Source organism: Solanum stenotomum, chromosome 12, assembly GCF_019186545.1.
Source record: "Solanum stenotomum isolate F172 chromosome 12, ASM1918654v1, whole genome shotgun sequence".
NCBI classification, from domain to species: Eukaryota; Viridiplantae; Streptophyta; class Magnoliopsida; order Solanales; family Solanaceae; genus Solanum; species Solanum stenotomum.
Genome location: NC_064293.1, coordinates 33,571,227 through 33,595,713, shown reverse-complemented (window position 1 = coordinate 33,595,713; position 24,487 = coordinate 33,571,227). Strand labels below are relative to the sequence as shown.

General features: G+C 32.8%; 2 protein-coding genes and 1 pseudogene across 2 annotated transcripts; all 3 read left to right on the top strand.

Annotated features, from left to right (window-relative positions):
• The first annotated feature begins 2,356 nt into the window (after positions 1–2,356).
• Positions 2,357–8,995, top strand: LOC125849165 (protein DETOXIFICATION 29-like). The gene is made up of 8 exons (XM_049529190.1): positions 2,357–2,727; positions 2,957–3,498; positions 3,606–3,692; positions 4,858–4,914; positions 4,989–5,227; positions 8,378–8,496; positions 8,597–8,683; positions 8,764–8,995. The coding sequence occupies exons 1-8, from the start codon at positions 2,437–2,439 to the stop codon at positions 8,842–8,844; spliced, it is 1,503 nt and encodes a 500-aa protein (XP_049385147.1). The 5' UTR covers positions 2,357–2,436; the 3' UTR covers positions 8,845–8,995.
• Positions 8,996–11,744: 2,749 nt separating this feature from the next.
• LOC125847351 (protein DETOXIFICATION 32-like) lies at positions 11,745–20,521 on the top strand (annotated as a pseudogene).
• Positions 20,522–20,577: 56 nt separating this feature from the next.
• LOC125847350 (replication protein A 70 kDa DNA-binding subunit B-like) lies at positions 20,578–23,764 on the top strand. Its single transcript, XM_049526985.1, has 10 exons — positions 20,578–20,648; positions 21,629–21,782; positions 21,870–22,155; positions 22,238–22,328; positions 22,443–22,576; positions 22,657–22,735; positions 22,806–22,935; positions 23,039–23,175; positions 23,267–23,390; positions 23,474–23,764. Exons 3-10 carry the CDS (start codon positions 22,128–22,130, stop codon positions 23,762–23,764), a joined length of 1,014 nt encoding a protein of 337 aa, XP_049382942.1. The 5' UTR covers positions 20,578–20,648; positions 21,629–21,782; positions 21,870–22,127.
• The last annotated feature ends 723 nt before the right edge of the window (positions 23,765–24,487 follow it).

Here is a 24,487-nt window from a genome sequence, read left to right as displayed (position 1 = left end):
AGACTACCATATTTGAGCCTCCATCTCAAAACCCTCTGTGCTAATTCTAAATCCCAACGGAATAGATAAAAGTCAAATATCATTTTACCATTAGGAAAGGCAATGATCAATACCAATTCACACATTTCAAGATCAAAACATAGAATTACTCCTTAAATATTATTCAACTTAGATGAGAAAACTTTTCACCAATGTGAATTCACTTGTGAGAAATACCTTTCACAATCATGATCATCATAGTAAGTTAGAAATCCTTTCGCGATAACATCAATACCTTCCTTTCAAAGCATCTTCAATTCATTTACAATAACTTCATGAAAACATGCATATCTTCAGAAATTCATAATTCATAGTTCATAGGTTCTTCATAGAATCATGGTTGAAAAGTATAATTTAGGCATGGATAAATGTAATTTCAAATAAATATCATAAGATAACATCAAATAATGCATTAGAAGATTTAATTAATCATAACTGAACAAAACCCACATTCATTGAATTGAAATCCTAACTTGATCAATTGAAAATTGAATTGAGGAATTGAAACACTTAGGGACCCATGGAGGAAAGGACTACATGGGTGAATACACACTTTGATCCTTTAAGCCCAAGAAAATGGAGAAATTGAAGACTGGACTGAAACCCTAACTCTTCTTCTTCTTCTTCCTTAGACTCGAGAGAATTTGGGAGGATGAATTTGGTCAAGTCTAGAGGATTTAGGAGAATGAGTTGAAAATGAGTTAATTGGGACTAAAACGTTTATATAGGGCTTAGGGAGATAGGTAAAATGACATAGTATTGGGTTTAACCAATTAGGAAAATACCCAAAAGCCCTTTGAAAATAATTGTCGAGCCTTACCTATAGACCGTACTGATCAATCATAAATAGGTTACTGGGACCCTTAATTTAACTATCTTTTTGACGGAATCCATGTACGTTTTGTAGGTCATCCTACAGTCTATACATGTCAACTGTAGAAAGTAACTTTGACCTTCAAAATTTCACAAAGTCTGGGACTCACCTATGAGACCTATCTACGACTCGTACATGGAACGACGGACCATCCTAGTGAACCGTAAAAAAGGTACTGGATCTTGACCTAAAAATTTCATTTTCCTCATTTCCTACGGTTGCCATCTACGGCCAGTTGAAGCATCTACGGTCCATAGGTGGGACCTGTAGATACAGACACCAGCCCAAAAACTGTATTTTTCTTCTTCTCCAAATTCGAGGTGCTACAAAATCATCCTAGTTCAAGAAATGTGCCATAAACGACCCTCGAATCATGGATAAATCTTATGAGAAAAAAAATCAAGGGAGGAACATAATTGTACCCATATTGATTTACCAATATATTCATGTTTCTTCATATTTTATTTGTGATTGTAATTTATTTTCTATCACTTTAAAATTTCTTGCAAACAATCATATTCATTTTTATTTATCAACTCCCCTTCCTTATATTAAGAATACTTTAATTACTTTGTTTTAGATTTTATTTAAAGATCTCATTTTAAATTTTCTAAAAACATTTTGAATTGGATGATATTGATTTCAATTTGAAAGGATATATAAAACTTTCGATTTCCAATTTATGTGGCACAAATAAAATTTAAAAAGTCAATCAAACATTTATTTAATCGTAAATGTTTATACATATATTTAAATTATTTTATTGTTGTAATTTATAATACATTTTATGTAATTTTTAAATATATAAATTATTAAAAATTACATACTTAAATGACAAAATATACAAGGAAGGTAATAATAAACTAACAATAATCTATCAATAGTCTCTTAAAAATTCAAAGACTATTACTCCCTCCGTCCCAATTTATGTGACTTACTTTCCTTTTAAGTCAGTTTCAAAAAAAATGACACATTTATATATTAAGTAACAATTTAACTGTAAAATGTCTATTTTACCCTTAATGAAATCATTTTTAGCCACACAAATTTTTATCATTCATTTTGGACCATAAGTTTTAAAAATCTTCATTTCTTTCTTAAATTACGTGCTGAGTCAAACTACCTCACATAAAATGGGACGGAGAGAGTAATAAACATCGTGGTAAAAAAATTGAATATACATTAAAAGTTAAAATATTTAAATTGAAATAAATCATTAAATTTTAGTTCAAATTAGGTGATAAAAATATTAAATTGAACTAAGAAAAAAAGAGGACTTAAAATTAGAAACGATAAACACACAATTGGGATGGTCGGAGTACCAACCAATGCAAACATTTTAAATGTTTGGGCAAAAGGATTAGGTAAAACAGTACTCATTACAAAACAGCGTCAGTGTCACGTGATTCGCATGGAGTAAAATATATTAGAATATGAAAACCAAAAGGTTTGTCCAAATGCATAAATATCCAATAATATTTCAGACTAGTCACAACTTGTGTATCTGTTTCCTTTAGTCGTTAATGGAGGAAAATAAGATACCATTTCTTACTTCAATTACACCTTCAAAGGCTTCATTTGATGCCGACGAAGATGATATTAAAGCGATTAATGGTGTGAAAAGCTTCGTAAAGGAATTTCATTACGAATCGAAAAAGTTGTGGTACTTAGCAGGACCTGCCATTTTCACTTCCCTTTGTCAATACTCATTAGGTGCTGTTACTCAAATCTTTGCTGGACATGTTGGAACCATTCAACTTGCTGCTGTTTCTATCCAAATCTCTGTTATTGCTGGATTTTCAGAAGGAATACTGGTACCTACTAATGTTTAATCTAATATTATTTCACTAAATAAGGGAGAAATCAATCATGTGAATATGGAATTTTGCTTCTTAATTTTGGGGCTAAATGTTGAAAACAGCGAATTGTTTTTTGCGCTTTCATAGTGTTTGGTAATATTCCCCTGTGTGCTATGTTCGGGATTGAGTTAGACTCAAATATCATTTCTTTTAAAAAAAATTGACTGTTTCGCTTTTTTGACAGTTGGGAATGGGAAGCGCATTAGAGACATTGTGTGGGCAAGCATATGGAGCTAAACAGAAAGATATGCTTGGAATTTACATGCAGAGATCATGGATAATACTGAACGCAACTGCGCTAGTTTTAATGTTTTTGAACATATTTGCCACACAAATTCTAAGATTAATTGGGCAACAAGAGAAAATAGCGGAATGGGCAGGGCAATTTTCGTTATGGATGATACCAATGGTTTTTGCTTATGCCTTTGAGTTTCCTATCATGAAATTTCTTCAAGCTCAAAGCAAAATTATGACTATGGCCGTCATAGCTGGAGTTTCATTTGCTATGCACACTTTGTTAACTTGGCTGTTTATGTTGAAATTGGGTTGGGGTTTGGCCGCTGGCGCAGTGATTCTAAATTGTTCGTGGTGGTTGATGGTGACTGCAAAAATGATGTATATTTTCTGGGGGAGTTGTGGTGAAGCTTGGTCTGGATTTTCATGGGAGGCCTTCAAAAATCTTTGGGGATTTGTTAGATTATCTCTTGCATCTGGGGTCATGATATGGTTTGTTACTCTCTTTGGATCAATTTTAATTTATGGTAATATTGTTTTGTTAACGGGGCGGAGCTAGAGCTATCGAAAATATTAATTTTGTTTTGTTTACTATGCAGCTTAGAACTTTGGTATTTCATGTCCTTGATTCTAGCCGCAGGGTATGTTGAGGATGCAGAAATCGCTGTCGATGCTACTTCCATATGGTTTGTTATACATTCACTCACCTACTCCCATTACTCTTTACTTTCTTTCAACTTGATAGAGTATTGTACTACTTAATAATAAAAAACTTTATGAGTATATGCAATGAAAAGGGGTAGACTATCCGATCAATAATGACACATAATGGAACAAAGTATTAGGGTCTGTTTGGTACGAAGGAAAATCAAACTTTATGGGTATACTCTTTACGGCACACCTCCCCCCCCTCCCCCCCCTCTTTCACCTCGTCAATTTATTTTTATTTTGAAAAAAATATTTGGGTCGGAAGTTTGGGTCAGGTCGTGGGTCAGATCTCAAGGTCACATTTTGGAACGGTCGTCGGGGTCTTGTCCTTGTTTGTGTGTAAGGGTTTGATCTTAGATCAATTATTGTGGTTGATTTTCAGGTCAGAAATTATTTTTCTAAAGAGTATTTTCTAGTGTCAAGCAAATAATAAAAGATATTTTTTAGAAAATATTTTTAATTCACCTACCAAATATTAATATTTTTCAGAAAAAAAAATTTCTACTCACCAACCAAACATGAAAAAATAAGTTAGAAATCCACTTGTTTTCCAAAAAAAACATTTTTTCCTTCGTACCAAACACATCCTTAATATTATAAAAATTACTATATATCAAATAAAATCTTTTTCTACGACCTCTAAGGCTCTAACATTAGGACTTTTTGCTTTAAAGGTGGGTTATTAAAAGTGAAGTATTAAAAACTAATACTATTTAATTTATAAGTAAAATAGGTTATGAGCTATGAGATGTGGAAAAGGGAGATGGATGAAAAGTAGAATAATAGAAAAGCATATCTGGTGAAAGGGGATTTTTATATTTATTTTGGGTTTTGGAAAGTCATTGTAGTTGGTTTCCGCTATGACATTTTGCAAGAAAAGTTGAAGACCAAACACAAAACATGATTCACCTACTCATATTTTAAAAAATATAGACATTTCCATGTTTGGTCACTTTGGTTAAGCACAAAATTTCAACAAAGGATGAGAAAAAGAAAGAGCAGGATTTTTAAAAGGTTGTTGTATTATTATTATAAATCATCTCAACATAACAACAACAAATTTAGTATAATCTTATATGTAGATACGTGATAAATTTTACTGGTGTTCACCTACTTTTGATTACTAACACGATATGATTGCAGTGCAAACATAATAGGATGGACGTTCATGCTGTGTATTGGATTCAATGCTGCGATAAGGTATGCACTTTTGTTTAGTAAATAATATAAAACTTAGGAGTAAAGTGTGTAATTATTTTAATTTGTACATGCAGTGTAAGGGTATCAAATGAACTAGGAGCAGGACATCCAAGAAGAGCAAAGTTTTCAGTGTTAGTGGTGTCGATCACTTCACTTGTAATTGGTGCATTATTGACACTTTTACTCATACTTACACGAAGCCAATATCCACTTTTGTTCACAAATAATATCAAAGTTCAAAAGATGGTATATGATCTTACTCCTGTATTGGGACTTACACTCTTCGTCAACACACTCCAACCTACACTCTCTGGTATGAACTTACACTATTTCTTTATTATATGATATATATGTTGTAGAAATTGATATAACTTTAATACTCCCTCGGTTTATTTTTACTCGTCACAAATTGACTTGACACACTCATTAAGAAAATAATTAATGATATAGGTATTTTATCAAACTATCTCCTATTAAATGATGTTTTGTAAAATAATTTGGAAAATAAGTATTTAATGTTGAGGATAAAACATGGAAAGAAATAATTGTCTTTTCTTGATATATCAAAAGTGACAAATAAAAATGAAAATTTATTTTAGAAATAAGTGATAAGTAAAAGTGAACGGAGGGAGTATATTGTTTTAGTAAAAAGATACTTCCTTCGTTCCTATTTACATGATGTTTTTACTAAAAATAGATGTTCTTTAATATTTGTCATTTCACGCAATTAATGCATAAATTAGACTATTCTTCTTATTTTATCCTTTGAGAGTTAGAGCCCATTTGGATTGACTTAAAAAAGTAGCCTTTAAATCAAAAATAAAAAGTCAAACTGAAATGACTTTTAAGTCAAAAAATAAAAAGTAGGGAAAGACCTACTTTTGGTTTCTGACTTATTTTAAGTCATTTTTTACCTTGTCAAATTTCGTAACTTATTTTAAGTCATTTTTGACTTATTTGAAGTTATTTTTTATATTTGTCAAACACTTTTAGAAGTCAAAAACTGACTTAAAAGTAGGTTTGACCAACTTTTAAGCCAATTCAAACACCCTCTAACTCCCTCCATTTCAAAAGGAATGTCCTAGTTTGACTGGAGCGGAGTTTAAGAAAAGAAATAAGATTTTTAAATCTTGTGGTTCAAAATTAAAGTTATGTCAAATGTACCAAAATGCCCTTTAATCTTGTGGCCTTAAACATGTCATGTGAAAAGTTGAAGTTAAAGTGTTTGCCAAAAGAGGAAATGATGTCATTCTTTTTTAAACAGACTAAAAAAGAAATGATATCATTCTTTTTGAAATGGAAGGAGTATTACTTATTAGCCTTGAAAGTATGCATTTGACCAAAAACAAGTAATTAATTCATGTTTATTGATCAAATTAAATAGGGAAAAGGGTCAACTATGCCCCTAAACTATGCAAAAATGTCTAGATATACCCTCCGTTTGAAGTTTGGCTCATCTGTGCCCTCACCGTCCAACTTTTCGCCCATATATGCCCTTGTAGACGTTAGTTGCTTTGCTGGAAATAACCAACTCATTTTCTTTTCTTTAAATAACAAATGAAATTGCCACATCCCTTTTTAATTACTACATGTCATTTATTTATATTAAAAAATGAATACATCTCTTTTAAATAGAATATCCAACCCGTAAATTCTATCCGATCAATATTTCTTTGGTGGATATTTCACATAAGCCGATAAATCATATCTGACCCAAATCCCTTTGGTGGGAGAAACGCCATCTCCGACCAAACCCATCACTTTCTCCTAAAAGAAAAACACCATTAAAGGTGAGCTTCGAGCTCTAACCATAAGCAAATAATAGAGCTCCAATGAGCTCACTAATTCGCACAACCTCGAACAAACAGCCACCAAATAGCTCCGACCACCACGAGCTCTAGAACACCACCCCCAAGGTAGCCAACAAAACACCAACCCACACACCTCACTGGTCTGGCAGCCATCAAACGACCCCAAAATAGTTGTATTTCAGATGTCAAATGTTATCTTATGTTAGATCTGGTCGAAGGAATTGAAACTCCGGGCACCTTGGGTCGGATTTGATTTACGGGTGGGATATCCTATTTAAAATAGGTGTATTCATTTTTTCAATATAAATAAATGCCACGTGGTAATTAAAAAGGGATGTGACAATTCCATTTGTTATTTAAAGGAGGGAAAATGAATTGGTTAGTTCCAGCAAAGTAACTAACGTCTACAAGAGCATATATGGGTGAAAAGTTGGACGACGAGGGCACAGATGAGCCAAACTTCAAACGGAGGGTATATCCAGACATTTTCGCATAGTTTAGGAGGGGCATATTTGACCCTTTTTCCAATTAATTAATCAAAATAAATTAACTCATGTTCATTGATTGAAACTTAACTTTAAGAGAACTCTAAATAAGTTTACAACTTACCCAGAGTCTTAAGAGACGTGAAATCTATAGTGGTATATATATAGACAATTTGGACAACCAATAAAGCGAGTAGAAATGACTTGATGTAAAGTCTAATTTCACCCATTTCAAAATGAGTACTTATTTAATCTAAAAAAAAAAAGTGTTTCAACATGTACATTATTTAATTGAAAAGCATATTTACTCNCTATTTAGTTGTCCATTTTGACAAATCAAGAAAGGACAACAAATTTTTTCCTATTATACCCTTATTTACACTTCTTGAAAATTGTAAAAGTGTATGTTGTTTTCCTCCAATTTATTTCACTTTAATTCAAATAAGTGGTTGTAATTTTGAAGTGAAAAGTTGTCATAAGCGTAAAATTGTAACTTCACTGTGCTAATCATTGTTGCCTTAATCTGTGTGCCATTTCTAAAGTGGACAACTAAAAAGGGACAGAGGGAGTAAAATATAGCAGCATGTGGATTTTGTAGTCGATCGAAGAATTTAAAAAAAAAAAGAATAAATCAATTCTTTATGATATTCTATATAAATGGTATATACTATGAGTATTATAGAAGATTGAAGAATAATTCTTGAAGGAATAAACTAGTTATATATGATACTTTGAGGAATGTTTTTCTTCGAGAAATAAATTAATTATCTACGATATTCTATAATACTTATACTATATAGTATGTGGTTATCACTCATCACAATATATTATAGTATTATATTTCAACAGCTACTGATATATTATTTTGATATACGATATGTGTGAAAAGATATATATATATATATATATTATCATCTATATTAAACGTTTGACCATAAATATTATTCACTTCATTTTGAAATATATATTCACTTTATTCCGAAATCTTTGCTAAGGAAAATCAACTTCACTCTTCTTCCTCCGATCCTCAACTCCTCTTGAGCAATGTTACAAAAACAGAAACATTGCTTTATGTGGTTGCTTTTAATATTTAATAGTAATGTTGTTTACTTTTTGTATTATAAAAATTAAGTTGGATTATAATTTACATATTATGTGAAAGCACAGGGGTGGCAATTGGAGCAGGGTGGCAAGAACATGTTGCTTATGTGAACATAATATGTTATTATGTCATTGGAATTCCTTTGGGTCTCTTTCTTACCTTTTTCATCAAATGGGGCATGCCGGTATTAATCAATCATTTTTCCTCATCTTGTTAATATTTTATTTTTCACTTTTAACATTTATATTTTAATGTTTGTATTAATTTAATTATTTTGTTTTCAGGGCATGTGGTATGGGATGTTATTAGGAACTACAACTCAAACAACTGTTCTCATTTGGATAACTGCAAGAACTGATTGGGACAAGGAGGTAATATGATAATATATATATAAATAATACGTATCACATAAATTGAAACAGACGAAATATGCAACTCCTAATGTATGCAGGCTTCTGTTGCTGGAGAGAGAATAAAGCAACTAGGAGGAAGCAAAAGCTTGAATGTCATTGATGGATATGCCATCAATTGAGACTCTAAAATGCAGTCAACATCGCTTCAAGATTTTAATGATGGAAACTCATAGAATTACTCCAACTCTTTTTCCACTTTTCTGTTATTTTATTTTCCATTAATCCTTGACTAGTGTGATTTATCATTTGAGATATGGTTTTTTAACCTAATTTTGCTATGTTCTTTTTTTTTTCCATGGTCTTAAAAATAGTTGCTCGTTTTTATTTATTCAGTTTGAAAAATTAAGAGGTAATTTATTATGGAAAGAATATATATTTTTCCTTTTTATTTCAATTTATATGACACGATTTAAATTTTGAGAATCAAACCTTTTAATTTAGATAGTAAATTTGGATATCAAATTTTTAAATATTTTGAATTTAAAACTTACCTCTGTGAAAACGATGTTAAAGGAAAAATTATGCTAGTGTTTGGGTATAAATTTTCAAATACTTTCAGCAAGTTATTTTTGGGTAAAGTTTTTTATTGGGATATATAATATTAACTATGGAATTTATACCATTAACCATGTGTTTAGACATAGTATTTATAATAGAAAAATGGGAAAATTGTATGAAATAACAAACTATTAATTCAAATTAAATGTCATAGCCATAGTATATTTTAATTGTAATTCGTAGCAAACATCCCCTTTTTTTGCCATCTGATTTAATATACAATTAGCAATTTTCAGTATACAATTAGTCATTTTATACATTTCGGTATAAAATGTATAAAATGTGTTTGTGTTTTGTATAAAGCGAGAGAAAAATGTATATACAAATACAAATACATATATTTTCGTCCTATAGACTTATAATTATACAAATTACAATGTATAATAAATTTATACAAAACTGAACAATTTGTATAAAATTCGATGTTTGTAACGAATTATACAAATCAAAAGCTCAATAGCAAACATAAAATTTGCTATGGAGCGCAATTATGCAAACCATAGCTATAACATACAAGTATGATTTTTAAATTTGCTATATGTGAAAGTTGCTCTAGAAAAATTATTTATTCAATTTTAATAAAAAAAAATTAATATATCATATATTCGTTTATGTGTCCGTTTATTTATATAGTAGATACTTTAGTGTATAGAGTTTTAACTTACACACAGAGGATTGATTCGTCGATTCTATAAGTATAAAATTATTTGTTCACAATCTAAGAAGAAAATTGAACAAAGCCATCGATATAATCATAACACTAAATTAAGTATAATTTATCTTTTTCTAAACAAAATTAATCAGGCCCATAATCCATTTATCAAGAAATAAAAGATGTTTCATAGAAAGCTTCAGGCCTAAAAGTGCTATAAAAACCAAAACAAACAAATAATGGAAAATAATAGTTTTAGTTCTTGTGTTATTACCTTATCCTGGTTTAGGTCTTTGTGTTATTTGACTAAATATATTTAACCTTTAATTGAATAAAATGTGTAATTTTAGTCCTTATGTCTAACTTGATGTTAACACCGCTAACTTTTGTCTCTTCTTTTTAATTATTCTTAAACAATCCCAACTCTGGAAACTGTTGCCATCCTTTAACTTTTTAAATCTTTTAAGTTAACACTTTTTAAATAATTTATCACAAATTTTCAATAAACTTGTAAAAGTTTGGAAATAAGAATAAATGGAAAAATTGTGATTCAATTATTAGTATATATATCCATGGCCTCGGAATAGCAAAACAGTTTTCTCCTTGCATTGGTTGCCATTAACATCATAATATTGATATTCATCAAAGTAGATTATGGTGCAATGATAGGATTTTTCTACCCTTAATTAGGGATCTCGTGTTCAAGCTCTGAATATGGAGAAAATCATGTTGGAAGCACCACCCTCAAATATGTCCTGTAATGCGGAACCCAAATTTAGGCAGAGCTCCAATATAAATATCAAACACCGGGTGAAAAAAAAAAATGAATATTAAATCCGCTAATCGTAGATGTTTTGTGATCTTATTTCTTTTCTTCCGCTCATCTACTAATATTTGAGTGTTTGACTTCAAATTATTTGTAGATTAGAAGAAAAGAGACGAAAGAAGAAATTTGGTGACATTATTGCTTAGATTTTTTATTATTATTTTAGTTTTGATCCAAAAAATATCTTTTTTATTTTTTTAAAATATCAAAAGTTAACAGTGTTAACTTTAAGTTATGTATAAGGACTAAAATTACCCACTCTATTTAATTAAAGGTTAAATGTACTTAGTCTAATAATACAAGGACCAAAATCACAATAAGCTAATACACAGTACTAAAACTATCATTTTCCCAACAAATAAAAAGGAAAGCAACAAAAAAAATATTGCTTCAACCCTTTCATCTACCATTTTGTCCAAGACAAGTTCTAAGCTAGAATCCATGAAGTTTGTAGCTCAAAAGAAAGAAACAATGATCATGATTAATGAATGCTTCCCTCCTCCATGAATTGATATTTGGCTATTCAACTACAAAGATCAGGCTTCAACCATATCTCAAGTCTATCATACACATATATAAAAATATTAATCATTAGTTTTAAAATCATTTATATCTCATATAACGATTATTCTCACCAATATGAAATTTATTTTTACTTCAAATTAATTTTTTTAATTATTTAATTAAGGTTTGATCAGTTATATGTTTTTAGAATAATTTTGTGATTGTGTGTTATGCGATTTTATAAACGGTTGCTTATTTGATAAAATTGTATAAATAATTGAGATAATTTTAATCGCTTTACAATTTATAGAATTATTATGTTTATGAAAAAACATACAATATAAAAAGTCAAAATTATACATCCAAATAAAACTTTAACTTCAAATGATGATTTCATATCACGCCAAACAGTTGTAAATAAAATGACAAGTAAATAGGGACGGAGGGAGTAGGAGACTAGAGAGAGTAGCAGATGTTAAATGTGTCTGCAAAAACGATGGTACCACATTGAGGAAATATTCGAATATCAGTACTCAAAAGTTTTGTGAAGAGTATTGTGGACCTGTTTGGTTAGGGATGAGAATGGAGGAAAATAAGGTACCGCTTCTTACTTCAATTACACCTTCAAATGCGATACATGATGTGGAAAGCTTCATAAAGGAATTCCGCTTCCGGACTTGCCATTTTCACTTCCCTTTGTCAATAGTAATACTCATTAGGTGCTGTAACTCAAATCTTTGCTGGACATGTTGGAACCATTCAACTTACTGCTGCTTCTATCCAGATCCTTGTTATTGCTGGATTTTCAGAGGGAATACTGGTACCTATTTTCTTAATTTTAGGGGCTACATGTTACAATTTTAGACTACTTTTTTGTAAGTACGTATCCCAAATCAGATAATCTTGGGCAATTCTCCCCTCATTCATCTAGCTACTTACAATTGTTTCACATATTTTTTCCGATTCGGTTGAGAATGAGAAGCACATTAGAGATACTGTGTGGGCAAGCATATGGAGCTAAACAGAAAGATATGCTTGGAATTTACATGCAGAGATCATGGATAATACTGAACGCAACTGCGCTAGTTTTAATGTTTTTGAACATATTTGCCACACAAATTCTAAGATTAATTGGGCAACAAGAGAAAATAGCGGAATGGGCAGGGCAATTTTTGTTATGGATGATACCAATGGTTTTTGCTTATGCCTTTTGAGTTTCCAATCATGAAATTTCTTCAAGCTCAAAGCAAAATTATGACTATGGCCGTCATAGCTGGGGTTTCATTTGCTATGCACACTTTGTTAACTTGGCTATTTATGTTGAAATTCGGATGGGGTTTGGCTGGTGGAGCAGTGGTTCTAAATTGTTCATGGTGGTTTATGGTGACTGCAAAAATGATATATCTTTTGTGCGGGAATTCATGTGGTGATGCTTGGTCTGGATTTTCATGGGAGGCCTTCAAAAATCTTTTGGGGATTTGTTAGATTATCTCTTGCATCTGGGGTCATGATATGGTTTGTTACTCTCATTGGATCAATTTTATAATGAGTTAAAGTATCATTAGTTATACATACATAAAAAAATGTATAAAACAATGTACTATTAATACACAAAGCTAATGCGAACATTATTTTTGTTAGTACACTCTGAGTGTGTATATAACACTGATACACACATTTGGTCTAGTCAATATTGATGTGTGTTTGTCAAACTAATGAATTATAGTTTAAAAGTGTTTCTCACACTTCTAAATTCTAATAGTGTAGGTGTTGAGTTAAGCAAGGTGTGAATGGGAAAATAAAAAGAAAAAATGGAAAGAGGAAGAACCAATGAAAGTGGGGGGGACCAATTTTGGAGGAAAAATGAAAACTCATTACAAAGTGCAAATGAAAAGTCATTTTTACCATATTGGTAGAAGAAAGGAAATTGTTGTCCTTATATTAGGAAACACTTCCTTTAGTTCTTAAAGGGTTAAGAAACAAAGTGCCCCCTCGCGCCATCGCTCGGCCTCGGCCTCGACTTTGGATTTGGCAAAGATGTTTTTTCCGTTTTTCAACACTGAAATTTTTTCCTCTCTGCATTCATTTTATTACATAAACAAAATTGTTGATCGATTGAGTCTATGTGTGCTCTTGTTGCTGTTCTTGCGTTCGCTGAAGTTATTTGAAGTTTGAGGTACTGCTACTTCTTTAGTAGGTTAATCTAATCTTTTTTATCTTGGGAGGAATTAATCTGCAACCTCGGGTACAGTGAGGGGATTAAATTTCTTAAGGAAACACAGTGGTTTCTGTGAACTTGGATTAAAATCTTTCTGTCTATTTCATCTATTTTCTGTTTTTATATTTTTGACTAACCTGAATACAGGAGATAACAATCTTAAGAAATTTAAAGTTTCTGTATTTGAGGTTTCTGGAGATTCTACTATGTTTGAATTTTTAAAAATCATTCGATTAACGATTAAAAGAACATAAAAACTTTATCGTTAAATTAGAAACAGTCCGTGTAAGAATTTATTCTTTAGTGTTAGTATTTCACATACTAAAATTGTCTGCCATTTGTGACAGAAAAATGACTAATTCAAGTCAAGTAAATGCTGGAACAGTAAGTGCTGCAACAACATTGGTTGCACACAATCGTTCAACTGCTGCCCTAGCACCGGCTGAGAAACCTGTAAAGTTTTTTAGAGTCGACTTCAAGAGATGACAACAAAATATGTTCTTCTATCTGACTACGTTGAGTCTACAGAGGTTCATTAATGAGAATGTTCCTGTTATGTCGAATGAAACTCTGCCTAAAGAATGATTCTTGGTAACAGAGGCATGGACACATTCTGATTTTTTGTGTAAAATTTATATTCTGAGTGGCCTGCAGGATGATCTGTACAATGTGTATAGTAATGTCAAAACCTCAAAAGAACTCTGGGATGCTTTAGAAAAGAAGTACAAAACAGAGGATGCCGGAATGAAGAAGTTTATTGTGGCAAAGTTTCTGGACTATAAGATGATAGATAATAAGACCGTCGTCACCCAAGTTCAAGAATTGCAAGTCATAATCCATGATCTCCTTGCTGAAGGTATAAATTTATTTAATATCTATGTTGGAAATATTAAGTTTATTCTTAATACTCACATAATATTTAATGTAGGATTGGTTGTGAATGATGATTTTCAAGTGACTGCCATTATTGAGAAGTTACCTCAATTGTGGAAGGACTTCAAAAACTACTTGAAACATAAATGCAAGGAGATGACTATTGAAGATCTCATAGTAAGGCTGAGAATCGAAGAGGACAACAAGGCCGCAGAAAAGAGGTCATGTGGTAATTCAGCAATATCTGGAGTAAATATTGTTGAAGAAGATCCCACAAAATCAAAGAAAAGAAGGAAATCATCCGGTCTAAAGAGCAATCCTTCTAAGAAGAAATTCAATGGAAGCTACTTCAACTGTGGCAAACGTGGTCATAAGGCTACTGAATGTAGGGGTCCCAAGAAGGACAAGAAGAAAGTTCAAGCAAATTTGGCTGAATCCAAAGGAGAGATGAACGATCTTTGTGCAATGCTTTCAGAATGCAACTTGGTTGGAAATCCAAGAGAATGGTGAATAGATTTTGGTGCCTTATGCCATGTTTGTGCCAACAAAGAATTATTTTCATCATATACTCCAGCACCTACAAACGAGAAGTTATTTATGGAAAACTCCATTGTTGCAAAGGTAGAAGGAACTGGCAAGATCCTCCTAAAGATGACATCAAGCAAGGTGGTGACTTTGAACAGGGTCTTGTATGTTTCGGAATTGCGAAAAAACTTAGTTTCTATACCAGTTCTGACTAAGAATGGATTCAAATGTGTATTTGTTTCTGATAAAGTTGTAGTAAGTAAAAATGAGATGTATGTAGGAAAATGTTACCTCACTGAGGGCCTTTTTAAACTCAATGTAATTGTTGTTGATATGAATAAAAATTCTGCTTTTTCTTACTTGCTTGAGTATAAATGTTTATGGCATGAACGTTTGGGACACGTTAATAACAGAACTTTGCGAAAACTGATTAACTTAAATGCTTTGCCTAAATTTGAGTGCAATAAATCAAAATGTCAAGGTTGCGTTGAATCTAAGTTTGCTAAGCATCCTTATAAATCTGTTGCAAGGAATTCATATCCCTTAGAACTGATTCACACTGACATTTATGACATGAAATCAACACCAACACATGGTGGGAAAAAGTATTTCATAACTTTTATTGACGATTGCACTAGATATTGTTATGTCTATTTGCTAAATGGTAAGGATGAAGCAATAAATGCATTTAGGCAATATAAAACTGATGTTGAAAATCAGTTGGATAGAAAGATCAAAATTATCAGAAGTGATAGAGGTGGAGATTATGAATCTCCATTTGCAAAAATATGTTTGGAAAATGAAATAATCCATCAAACTATTGCTCCTTACTCTCCACAATCTAATGGAATTGCGGAAAGAAAAAACCGAACTTTAAAGGAAATGATAAATGCCTTACTTATAAGTTCAGGTTTACCACAAAACTTGTGGGGAAAAGCTATCCTTACATCAAATCGAATACTCAATAGAGTGCCTCACATGAAGACACATGTTATTCCATATGAGAAATGGAAAGGTAGAAAACCCAACTTGAAATATTTCAAAGTGTGGGGGTGTCTTGGCAAGGTCCAAATTCCTATACCTAAGAGGGTGAAAATAGGGCCTAAGACTGTGGATTGTGTATTCATTGTATATGCCACAAATAGTAAGGCATGCCAAATTTTGGTTCATAAGTCCGAACATCCGGATATTCATGATAATACAGTAATGGAATCAGATAATGCTGAATTTTTTAAACATATCTAACCGTATAAAACTAGACTTGAGTCATCTAGTGGGGGGGTCTAAACAACCTCGAGAAGAACCAAAAGAGAATGAAACCAATGAAGAGAGTCCAAGGCGCAGTAAACGTCAAAGGACAACTACCTCATTTGGATATGATTTTGTAACATTCCTTCTTGAAAGTGAGCCTCAATCATTCAAGGAAGCGATGTTGTTTAGCGACTCAACCTCTTGGAAGGAGGCTGTCAATAGTGAGATTGAATCAATATTAAGCAATCATACCTGAAGTTGGTTGATCTTCCTCCAGGGAACAAACCCTTGGGTTCAAAATGGATCTTCAAAAAGAAGATGAAAGATGATGGAACTATTGACAAATATAAAGCAAGACTTGTTGTCAAAGGCTTTAGATAGAAAGAAGGTCTTGATTATTTTGACACATACTCGCCAGTTACTAAGATTACATCAATTCGAATGTTAATTGCCCTAGCTGCAGTATACGGTCTTGAAATTCATCAAATGGATGTGAAAACCGCCTTCTTAAATGGAGAGCGGGAGGAAGAGATCTACATGGAACAACCTGAGGGCTTCGTAGTTCTCGGCAAAGAAAATAAAGTATGCAAACTTGTTAAGTCACTTTATAGACTAAAACAAGCACCGAAACAATGACATGCAAAGTTTGATCAAACCATATTGTCAAATGGATTTAAGATCAATGAGTGTGATAACTGTGTTTACATTAAAGACACTCCGGATCAGGAAGTCATTGTATGCCTATATGTGGATGACATGCTGATAATGAGCAAGGACATTGCCAATATAAAAGCTACTAAGCGTATGCTTGCTAGTAAGTTTGATATGAAAGATCTAGGAGTAGCCGATTTGATATTGGGAATAAAGATTCACAAAATTCTTAACGGTCTAGCATTGTCTCAATCTCATTATATTCAAAAGGTACTTGAAAAGTTCAAGTATTTGAATTTCAAAAAGGCAAAAATCCCAATTGATGTGAACCTGAATCTTGCTAAGAATAAAGGTGAAAGTCAATTTCAATTGGATTACGCTAGAGTATTGGGAAGTTTGATGTATGTCATGAATTGTACACGACCAGACATAGCCTGCGCTATAAGTAAACTGAGTTGATACATAAGTAATCCCAATCAAAATCATTGGTTGGCAATGAAGTGAGTTTTGGGGTACTTAGAAGACACTCAAAACTATGTTTTGCATTACAACAAATATCCAACAGTTCTTGAAGGATATAGTGATGCAAATTGGATTACTGGGTCAATTGAAACAAAATCCACAAATGGATATGTTTTCACTATTGGTGGAAGAGCAATATCTTGAAAATCATCCAAACAAACATGTATAGCTCGCTCTACAATGGAGTCTGAATTCATCGCCTTAGACAAGGCAGGTGAAGAACCTGAATGGCTCCGAATTTTTTTAGAAGATATTCCATTTTGACCCAAACCAATGGCCCCTATATGAATACACTGTGATAGTCAAGCTGCAATAGGAAGGGCTAGAAGCGTTATGTATAACGGGAAGTCTCGTCACATAAGACGAAGGCATAACTCTGTTAGACAACTACTCTCTAGTGGAATTATCACAATTGACTATGTAAAGTCAAAAGATAATGTGTCGGATCCACTTACAAAAGGCCTAACTAGAGAGGGAGTTAAGAGATCATCGACGAGAATGGGACTATGGCCGAGAACAAGTCATCGTGGCGGTAACTCTACCTAGAAAACTGGAGATCCCAAGATCTAGGTTCAAGGAGATCAAACAAAGTCATAGATGACGATTCAACATTGTCAAAATTTATTTTATGGTCCATTCTCATGATGAGACAATGTTCAGTAACCATGATAAAGGCGTAAGGACTTTTTAATGGTTTCTAAGTTTAATACAGGGTATATCAAATAGTGTATCTACGGGATAACATAGTTAGAAACCACCTATGTAAGTGTGAAGTGTAAGTCGCTTCAAGGAGAATCCGGTAAGGCCAGTTCTCTAAACACTTATTAACCGAGATGTGTTCATGGCTGAAACAAACAAAACAAGGAGAACCAAAAACAGTTCAAAGGTTGATTGTGTGACTTATGTTGTCTAGGTATACACCAAAGCTCGACGGTTCAAAGATATCAAATCTACCGATTGACCGAGTATATCCGATATATGTTCACTATAGAAAGTTTAAAGGGAAACCTACTTATCCAGATGCGATTAAACCCTTACTTACAAGACACACAAGTTTTTCATGCATATGTTTTAACTATAAACATTTTCCATTCATGTGGGGGATTGTTGGGTTTAGCAAGGTGTGAATGGGAAAATAAAAAGAGAAAATGGAAAGAGGAAGAACCAATGAAAGTGGGGGAACCAATTTTGGAGGGAAAATGAAAAGTCATTGCAAAGTGCAAATGAAAAATCATTTTTACCATATTGGTAGAAGAAAGGAAATTGTTGTCCTTATATTAGGAAACACTTCCTTTAGTTCTTAAAGGGTTAAGAAGAAGGTGCCCCCTCGCGCCGTTGTCGTCGCTCGCTCGGCCTCGGCTTCGGCTTTGGCTTTGGCTTTGGATTTGGATTTGGCAAATGATGTGATTGATTAATTTCCTTTCTTTCTCTTATAAATTAATTCAGAATGTTAGTTAAATAACATAATTAATGTGGCGCAACAGAATTTATTTGAAATTCATGTGCAACGGTAATAACGTTCTGAAGGGACCTGTTCCTTCCGAAAAGTCGTTATTTTCCCAAAAAACACAACGTTTTGGAAAAAATGGGTCTGACCATAATTGTCTGAACAGACGCATTCCTTGCTGTAAATGGCTATAAATAGAGATGTTTTTTCCATTTTTCAACACTGAAATTTTTTCCTCTCTGCATTCATTTTATTACATAAACAAAATTGTCGATCGACTGAGTCTGTGTGTGCTCTTGTTGCTGTTCTTGCGTTCGCTGAAGTTATTTGAAGTTTGAGGTACCGCTACTTCTTTAACAGGTTAATCCATTTTATCTTGGGATGAATTAATCTGCAACCTCGGGTATAGTGAGAGGATTAAATTTCTTAAGGAAACACAGTGGTTTCTGTGGACTCGAATTAAAATCTTTCTGTCTATTTCATCTATTTTCTGTTTCTGTATTTTTGACTAACCTGAATACAGGAGATAACAGTAGGTATATAAGAACTCAAAAAAGAATAGTTTAGTTGCGTTTCTCGCACTTTCAATAGTTTGAATATAAAACTCATAAAAAAATAATTTAAATATGTTTTTGACATTTAACTCATTTTATGATAATATTGCCATGTCATTAAATTTGTTTTTGAAAAATATTTTCTTTGTTTACTGTTAGTGCATGCAGCTTAGAACTTTGGTATTTCATGTCCTCGATATCGTGGCAGGATACGTTGAGGATGCAGAAATCGCGGTCAATGCTACTTCTATATGGTTTGTTCACTCACCCACTCCCACTACTTTCAATTTGCCTACTTTTTTCGTTTCAAAAAGAATAAGTGTAGATATATATATATATATATATATATATATATATATATATGAAATTTTTTATTTTATTGTTGTTTACCTACAACTGACACGATATAAATTGTTGTGAAAACATAGCAGGATGGACGTTCATGTTGTATATTGGATTAATGCTGAAATAAGGTGTGTACTTTGATTTAGTAAATAATATAAAATCTAAGAGTAAAGTGCATAATTATTTTTATTTGAGCAGTGTAAGAGTATCAAATGAACTAGGAGCAGGACATCCAAGAAGAGCAAAATTCTCAGTGTTAGTCTCAATCACTTCACTTGCAATTGGTGCAATTCTTATACTTGCATTCATTCTTACAAGAAGACAATACCCAATTTTGTTCACAAACAATGCCAAAGTACATGAGATGTATATGATCTTACTCCTCTATTGGGACTAATTCTATTCGTCAACACACTCCAACCTATACTCTCTGTTTTATGTATTTTAATATTAAATTTATGTATATATATATATTACCCTTTTATATAAGCCAACAAGGGTTAGGACTAACATAACATTAAATTTTTGTACCTTTAGCATAGGTCTTTGTACCTTTTTACAACTGTCATGGCATTAAGTATTTGTACCTTTAGCATTACATATTTTTACCTTTATATAAAAAAACCTATGATTGAGCCTTCTAATGTAGGACTCTTTCTGGTGTTGTTTTATTGGCTGTTCAGCACGTGAAAGCCTGTATATTTGTCTCTACGTTGTAGCTATTGCATACTTAAAAAATTAATTGAGGCTAATATTTTTACCTTTATATAAAAAACCTATAATTGAGCCTTCTAATGTAGGACTCTTTCTGGCCTTGTTTTATTGGCTGTTGAGCACGTGCAAGGCTGTATATTTGTCTCTACGTTGTAGCTATTGCCTTTACATATATACTTAAAATCGAAATTGAACCGTCAGTCCTTTTCTCAGTTAACTCCTGCAGTTCCACTCCTTGAAACTTCAAATTGGTGGAATTGAGATTCATCGGAACAACTTTTAGGTCCTTTTACTTCTGTGAATCTTCTTTTTTATTTGTTCTGCTCATGCACAATTCTTTGTTTAATGTACTTCTGTGAATCTTCTCTTTGTTTGTTCTGCTCATGCACACTTCTTTGTTCTTTCTTCTTTCATGTACCAGCTTTGTTGTTTCATGCACAATTCTTTGTTTAATGTACTTCTGTGAATCTTCTCTTTGTTTGTTCTGCTCATGCACGCTTCTTTGTTGTTTCTTCTTTGATGTTCCAGCTTTCTTGTTTCTATAATATTTCAACTTCTTTGAAGAAGTTTGATTTGTTAGTTTCTATTGCATCTAATATTGTACAAAAGGTCTTTGCTGATATGTTGTACTGAACTTTGTTCTATTTGTTCTGCTCATGCACACTTCTGATGTTTCAGCTTTGTTGAAGAATTTTAATTTGTTAGTTTCTATTGCATGTAATATTGTAGAAAAAGTCTTTGCGGATATGTTGTACTGAACTTTGTTCTATTTGTTCTGCTCATGCACACTTCTTTGTTGTAATATTGTACAAAAGGTGTTTGATGGTATGTTCTGCTGAACGTTGTTCTGTTTGTTCTGCTCGTGCGCGCTTCTGATGTTTCAGCTTTGTAGTAAACTTTCTTTTGTTTGTTCTGCTCATGCACACTTCTGATGTTTCAGCTTTGTTGTTTCTTCTTTGATATTTCAACTTCTTTGAAGACTTGCAGTACTAAATATATTTTTCGGTCTTTTGCTCTTGCTTTCATTTTTTGGATTTGTTAGTTTCTATTGCATGTAGGTATTGTTAGTGTGTCTGCTCTGTATTGTGCGAAATGTGTTTGTGATGGTATGTTGTAATGAACTTTGTTCCCTTCTATGACACTACACTCATAGATTCTACAGTTAAAAAATTTACATCATTTACCCTTGCATGTGTGCTTTACCATTACCAATGGTTTATGATTTCAAAAGAACTCTTAACTGTTGTGTCTCTCATTGTGAAGATAAAGACATATGGCACCAAGAATGAATATTGACGGAATAACTCCTGACACTCTTGATTGGACTTGCAAAGTTCAAATTGTGGACATGAGTCGACCTCGACTAAGTTTGGAAAAAAAAACTCGATTCCAAAATCTGATTTTGGAAGACGAACAGGTACTCTTGCTCATTGTTGTTGCAGCTCATCCTCTACAGATAATCATATTATTTATTTGTATGACACAAAGTTCTCTAACTTTACAGGAATAACAAATCAGGGCAGCTGTATATGGTGATGATATTGACTATTATGCAGAGAAGCTTGTAATATTTGATACATATCTAATCTCTACTGCCAGGGTGAAAGTTTCAGTACCTTCGTATGGAAGAATAATACATAAATTTTATTGGGTTCTTGATAAAGAAGGTCTAATTGAACACGTCGAACCAGATAACGAGCTTGAGAAACCTCTGTTGCCACCGACCAACCTACATACCACAACTTTTGCGAGTATTGCTAATATGACTCCAGCTCCTAATGCAGAAATTGGTATATCTCTCCTACCAACCATTAGTTAACTAAAATTTATGTCCCCACATGTACCGACCTCATATTTCATTATTTCTACCAGATATTATAGGAGTTGTTCTCCGTTGTGGCCCTTCAAAATATGCTGGCCGCACTAAAAATAGGTGTCGCGAGGTTACTATTGCTGATGATCAGTAAGTAGAACCTTCCTTCCATATTATACATTGTTATTTATGTTTCGAAATTCTGATACAATCTTATGATGGATTAGAGAAAAAATGGTGTTAATGTATTGCTCCCGCTTTCAGACGAAACCAATTTCTGCTCACTTTATGGGATGACTTCGGAGAAATTGAAGGAACTGAATTGGAAGCTCAAATGGAAAATGGTAAAGAGTTCCCTATAATCCTTGGAAGGAACATTGGAGTCTCTGGTTATCAAGGTAAGTGTGCATTACATTGTTTTACTGAAATCTCGCCCTTTTACACTATACACTATTACACTATCATTCTGTATGTACAGGTTTATCCTTGCAAACTAGATTCAACTCCACAATACGCATAAATCCTACTTATCCTCAGGCATTGCAACTGATCAGTTGGTACTAACTTCTTACTCTACATCGCTGGCTTTAGTGTGCCATAAAAACCTATGTAACAATTTTTCTATAGGGCAAAAACAAACAAAAATGTACTTTCAGGCAATGTGTCGGCCAACTTCGCAGGGTCATCCACTACTGTTATCATGAATCCTGTGCATCGACAAGTCATTTCTATTGCAGAAATTAAATTAGCAGCTTCAGTAAATTTCAGAAATATTTAGCCTTATTGAAATTATTGATGGAATAGAGTAAAATATACAATTTTTGTTTTGGGCGTTACATGTTGGAGTTTTCTGCATTGAGGCCGAAATGTCAATATCAGATGACCTTCAAAAGTTTTGCGTGCTAGAATGTTCGGGCTGCAAACAGAAAAAGCGCACAAAAGACAGAAAGCAGTTTGATTGTGCAAAATGTCAAAGAAAGACAACATTAGTGCCTCAGTATTAAGTTTATGCTATATACATAAGCTTACTACGCCAAAATATGGCATATACAAATAATATCTGAAATATTAACTCGCTATGATCGTAGGTGTACCTTCCAAATTGATCTGATTGATGGCAACGGTTCAACAACTGCTTTCATTTCTGGTGATCCTGCTGAAAAACTTCTCTCCATGAAGGCAGAGGACATATTTTACACAACCTGCGTCAAGGTTACCTCTTACTTATATGTCTCAGTATTTTTGCTTATATATACTTAATATATACTTCTGTAAATGATTCCTTTTGTTTCCAGAACCAACTTCTCTGTGTTGATCAGACCCAACAAATATTGTCGAACAGACTATTTTACATTCAACTGAGGAAGTTATCCTGGACAAGCTCACCTGTTACTCAATCAAGTCTAACAAGTCTGTCCTACACAGAAAAAGAGCATGTATCTCTACCAAGCAGTAGCGAGAGGAGCATTAAAAAGGCGAAATCGTTAGACGCAAATGAAGTAGAGATGAAAGCAACATTTGTCAAATCTGAATCTTCCAGCAATGATATCTCAATTGAACCACCCACGCCAATCAAGAAGCTGTGAAAGGTCAGTCGACCAATAAACCTTCATTTCCAATTTTTTGGGTTTGTGATTTCTTTTACTAAGCAGACAAGTTCAACCCTATTGACTTGTACAACACATGGTCTTTTTCCTAATGATCAGTAATGAGGAATAAAGTGAAATTCAAATGCTGATACATTTCTATTCTAAAATGCTATGGTCAGAATGTCTACTGCCAGCAAGTAGTATTTTAGTATTTTTAAGTTTTTGGCTTCCTCATCAAAGTACAGTAAATGCTATGGTCAGAATGTCTACTGCCACCAAGTAGTATTTTTTTTTAGTTTTTGGCTTCTTCATCAAAGTAATTGTACTCTGTCTGTATTTGAATTCTCACGGATAGGTTGTTCTCAAGGAACTTATGCATGTCATATATTACATCAGTTGTGGTATTAGATGTGTTCAACTTTATTGGAGAAATATTGTTAAGATACACAATTTTATAACAGATATTAGCTTGGAATTGATGGTATGAAAGGTTTACTTAATAATGATACATCTGACTTTCATTTTCTCATTTTCTCTCTTTACTGTCTTCTTACAATTAGCAACTGATGTCGTTTATTGACATAGAAGTTTGTTGTAAATGCTTAAAAAGGAAAATAGTCCTACTTTCCGTGTTGGCAGGGTTACTCTAAATAAGTCTCTTGATTGTGTTGTTCTAGCTGAATATTTGGTCACTTCTCTCGAATCCAAGTGTGAACTTCA

Coding starts and splice junctions, on each gene's coding strand:
- LOC125847350 (XM_049526985.1), top strand. CDS start 22,128: ATGACTCCAGCTCCTAATGCAGAAATTG. Junction 22,736..22,805: donor GCATTGCAACTGATCAGTTG/GTACTAACTTCT, acceptor ATTTTTCTATAG/GGCAAAAACAAACAAAAATG. Junction 23,391..23,473: donor TTTACACAACCTGCGTCAAG/GTTACCTCTTAC, acceptor TTTTGTTTCCAG/AACCAACTTCTCTGTGTTGA.
- LOC125849165 (XM_049529190.1), top strand. CDS start 2,437: ATGGAGGAAAATAAGATACCATTTCTTACTTCAATTACACCTTCAAAG. Junction 4,915..4,988: donor GGATTCAATGCTGCGATAAG/GTATGCACTTTT, acceptor TTGTACATGCAG/TGTAAGGGTATCAAATGAAC. Junction 8,684..8,763: donor GAACTGATTGGGACAAGGAG/GTAATATGATAA, acceptor TAATGTATGCAG/GCTTCTGTTGCTGGAGAGAG.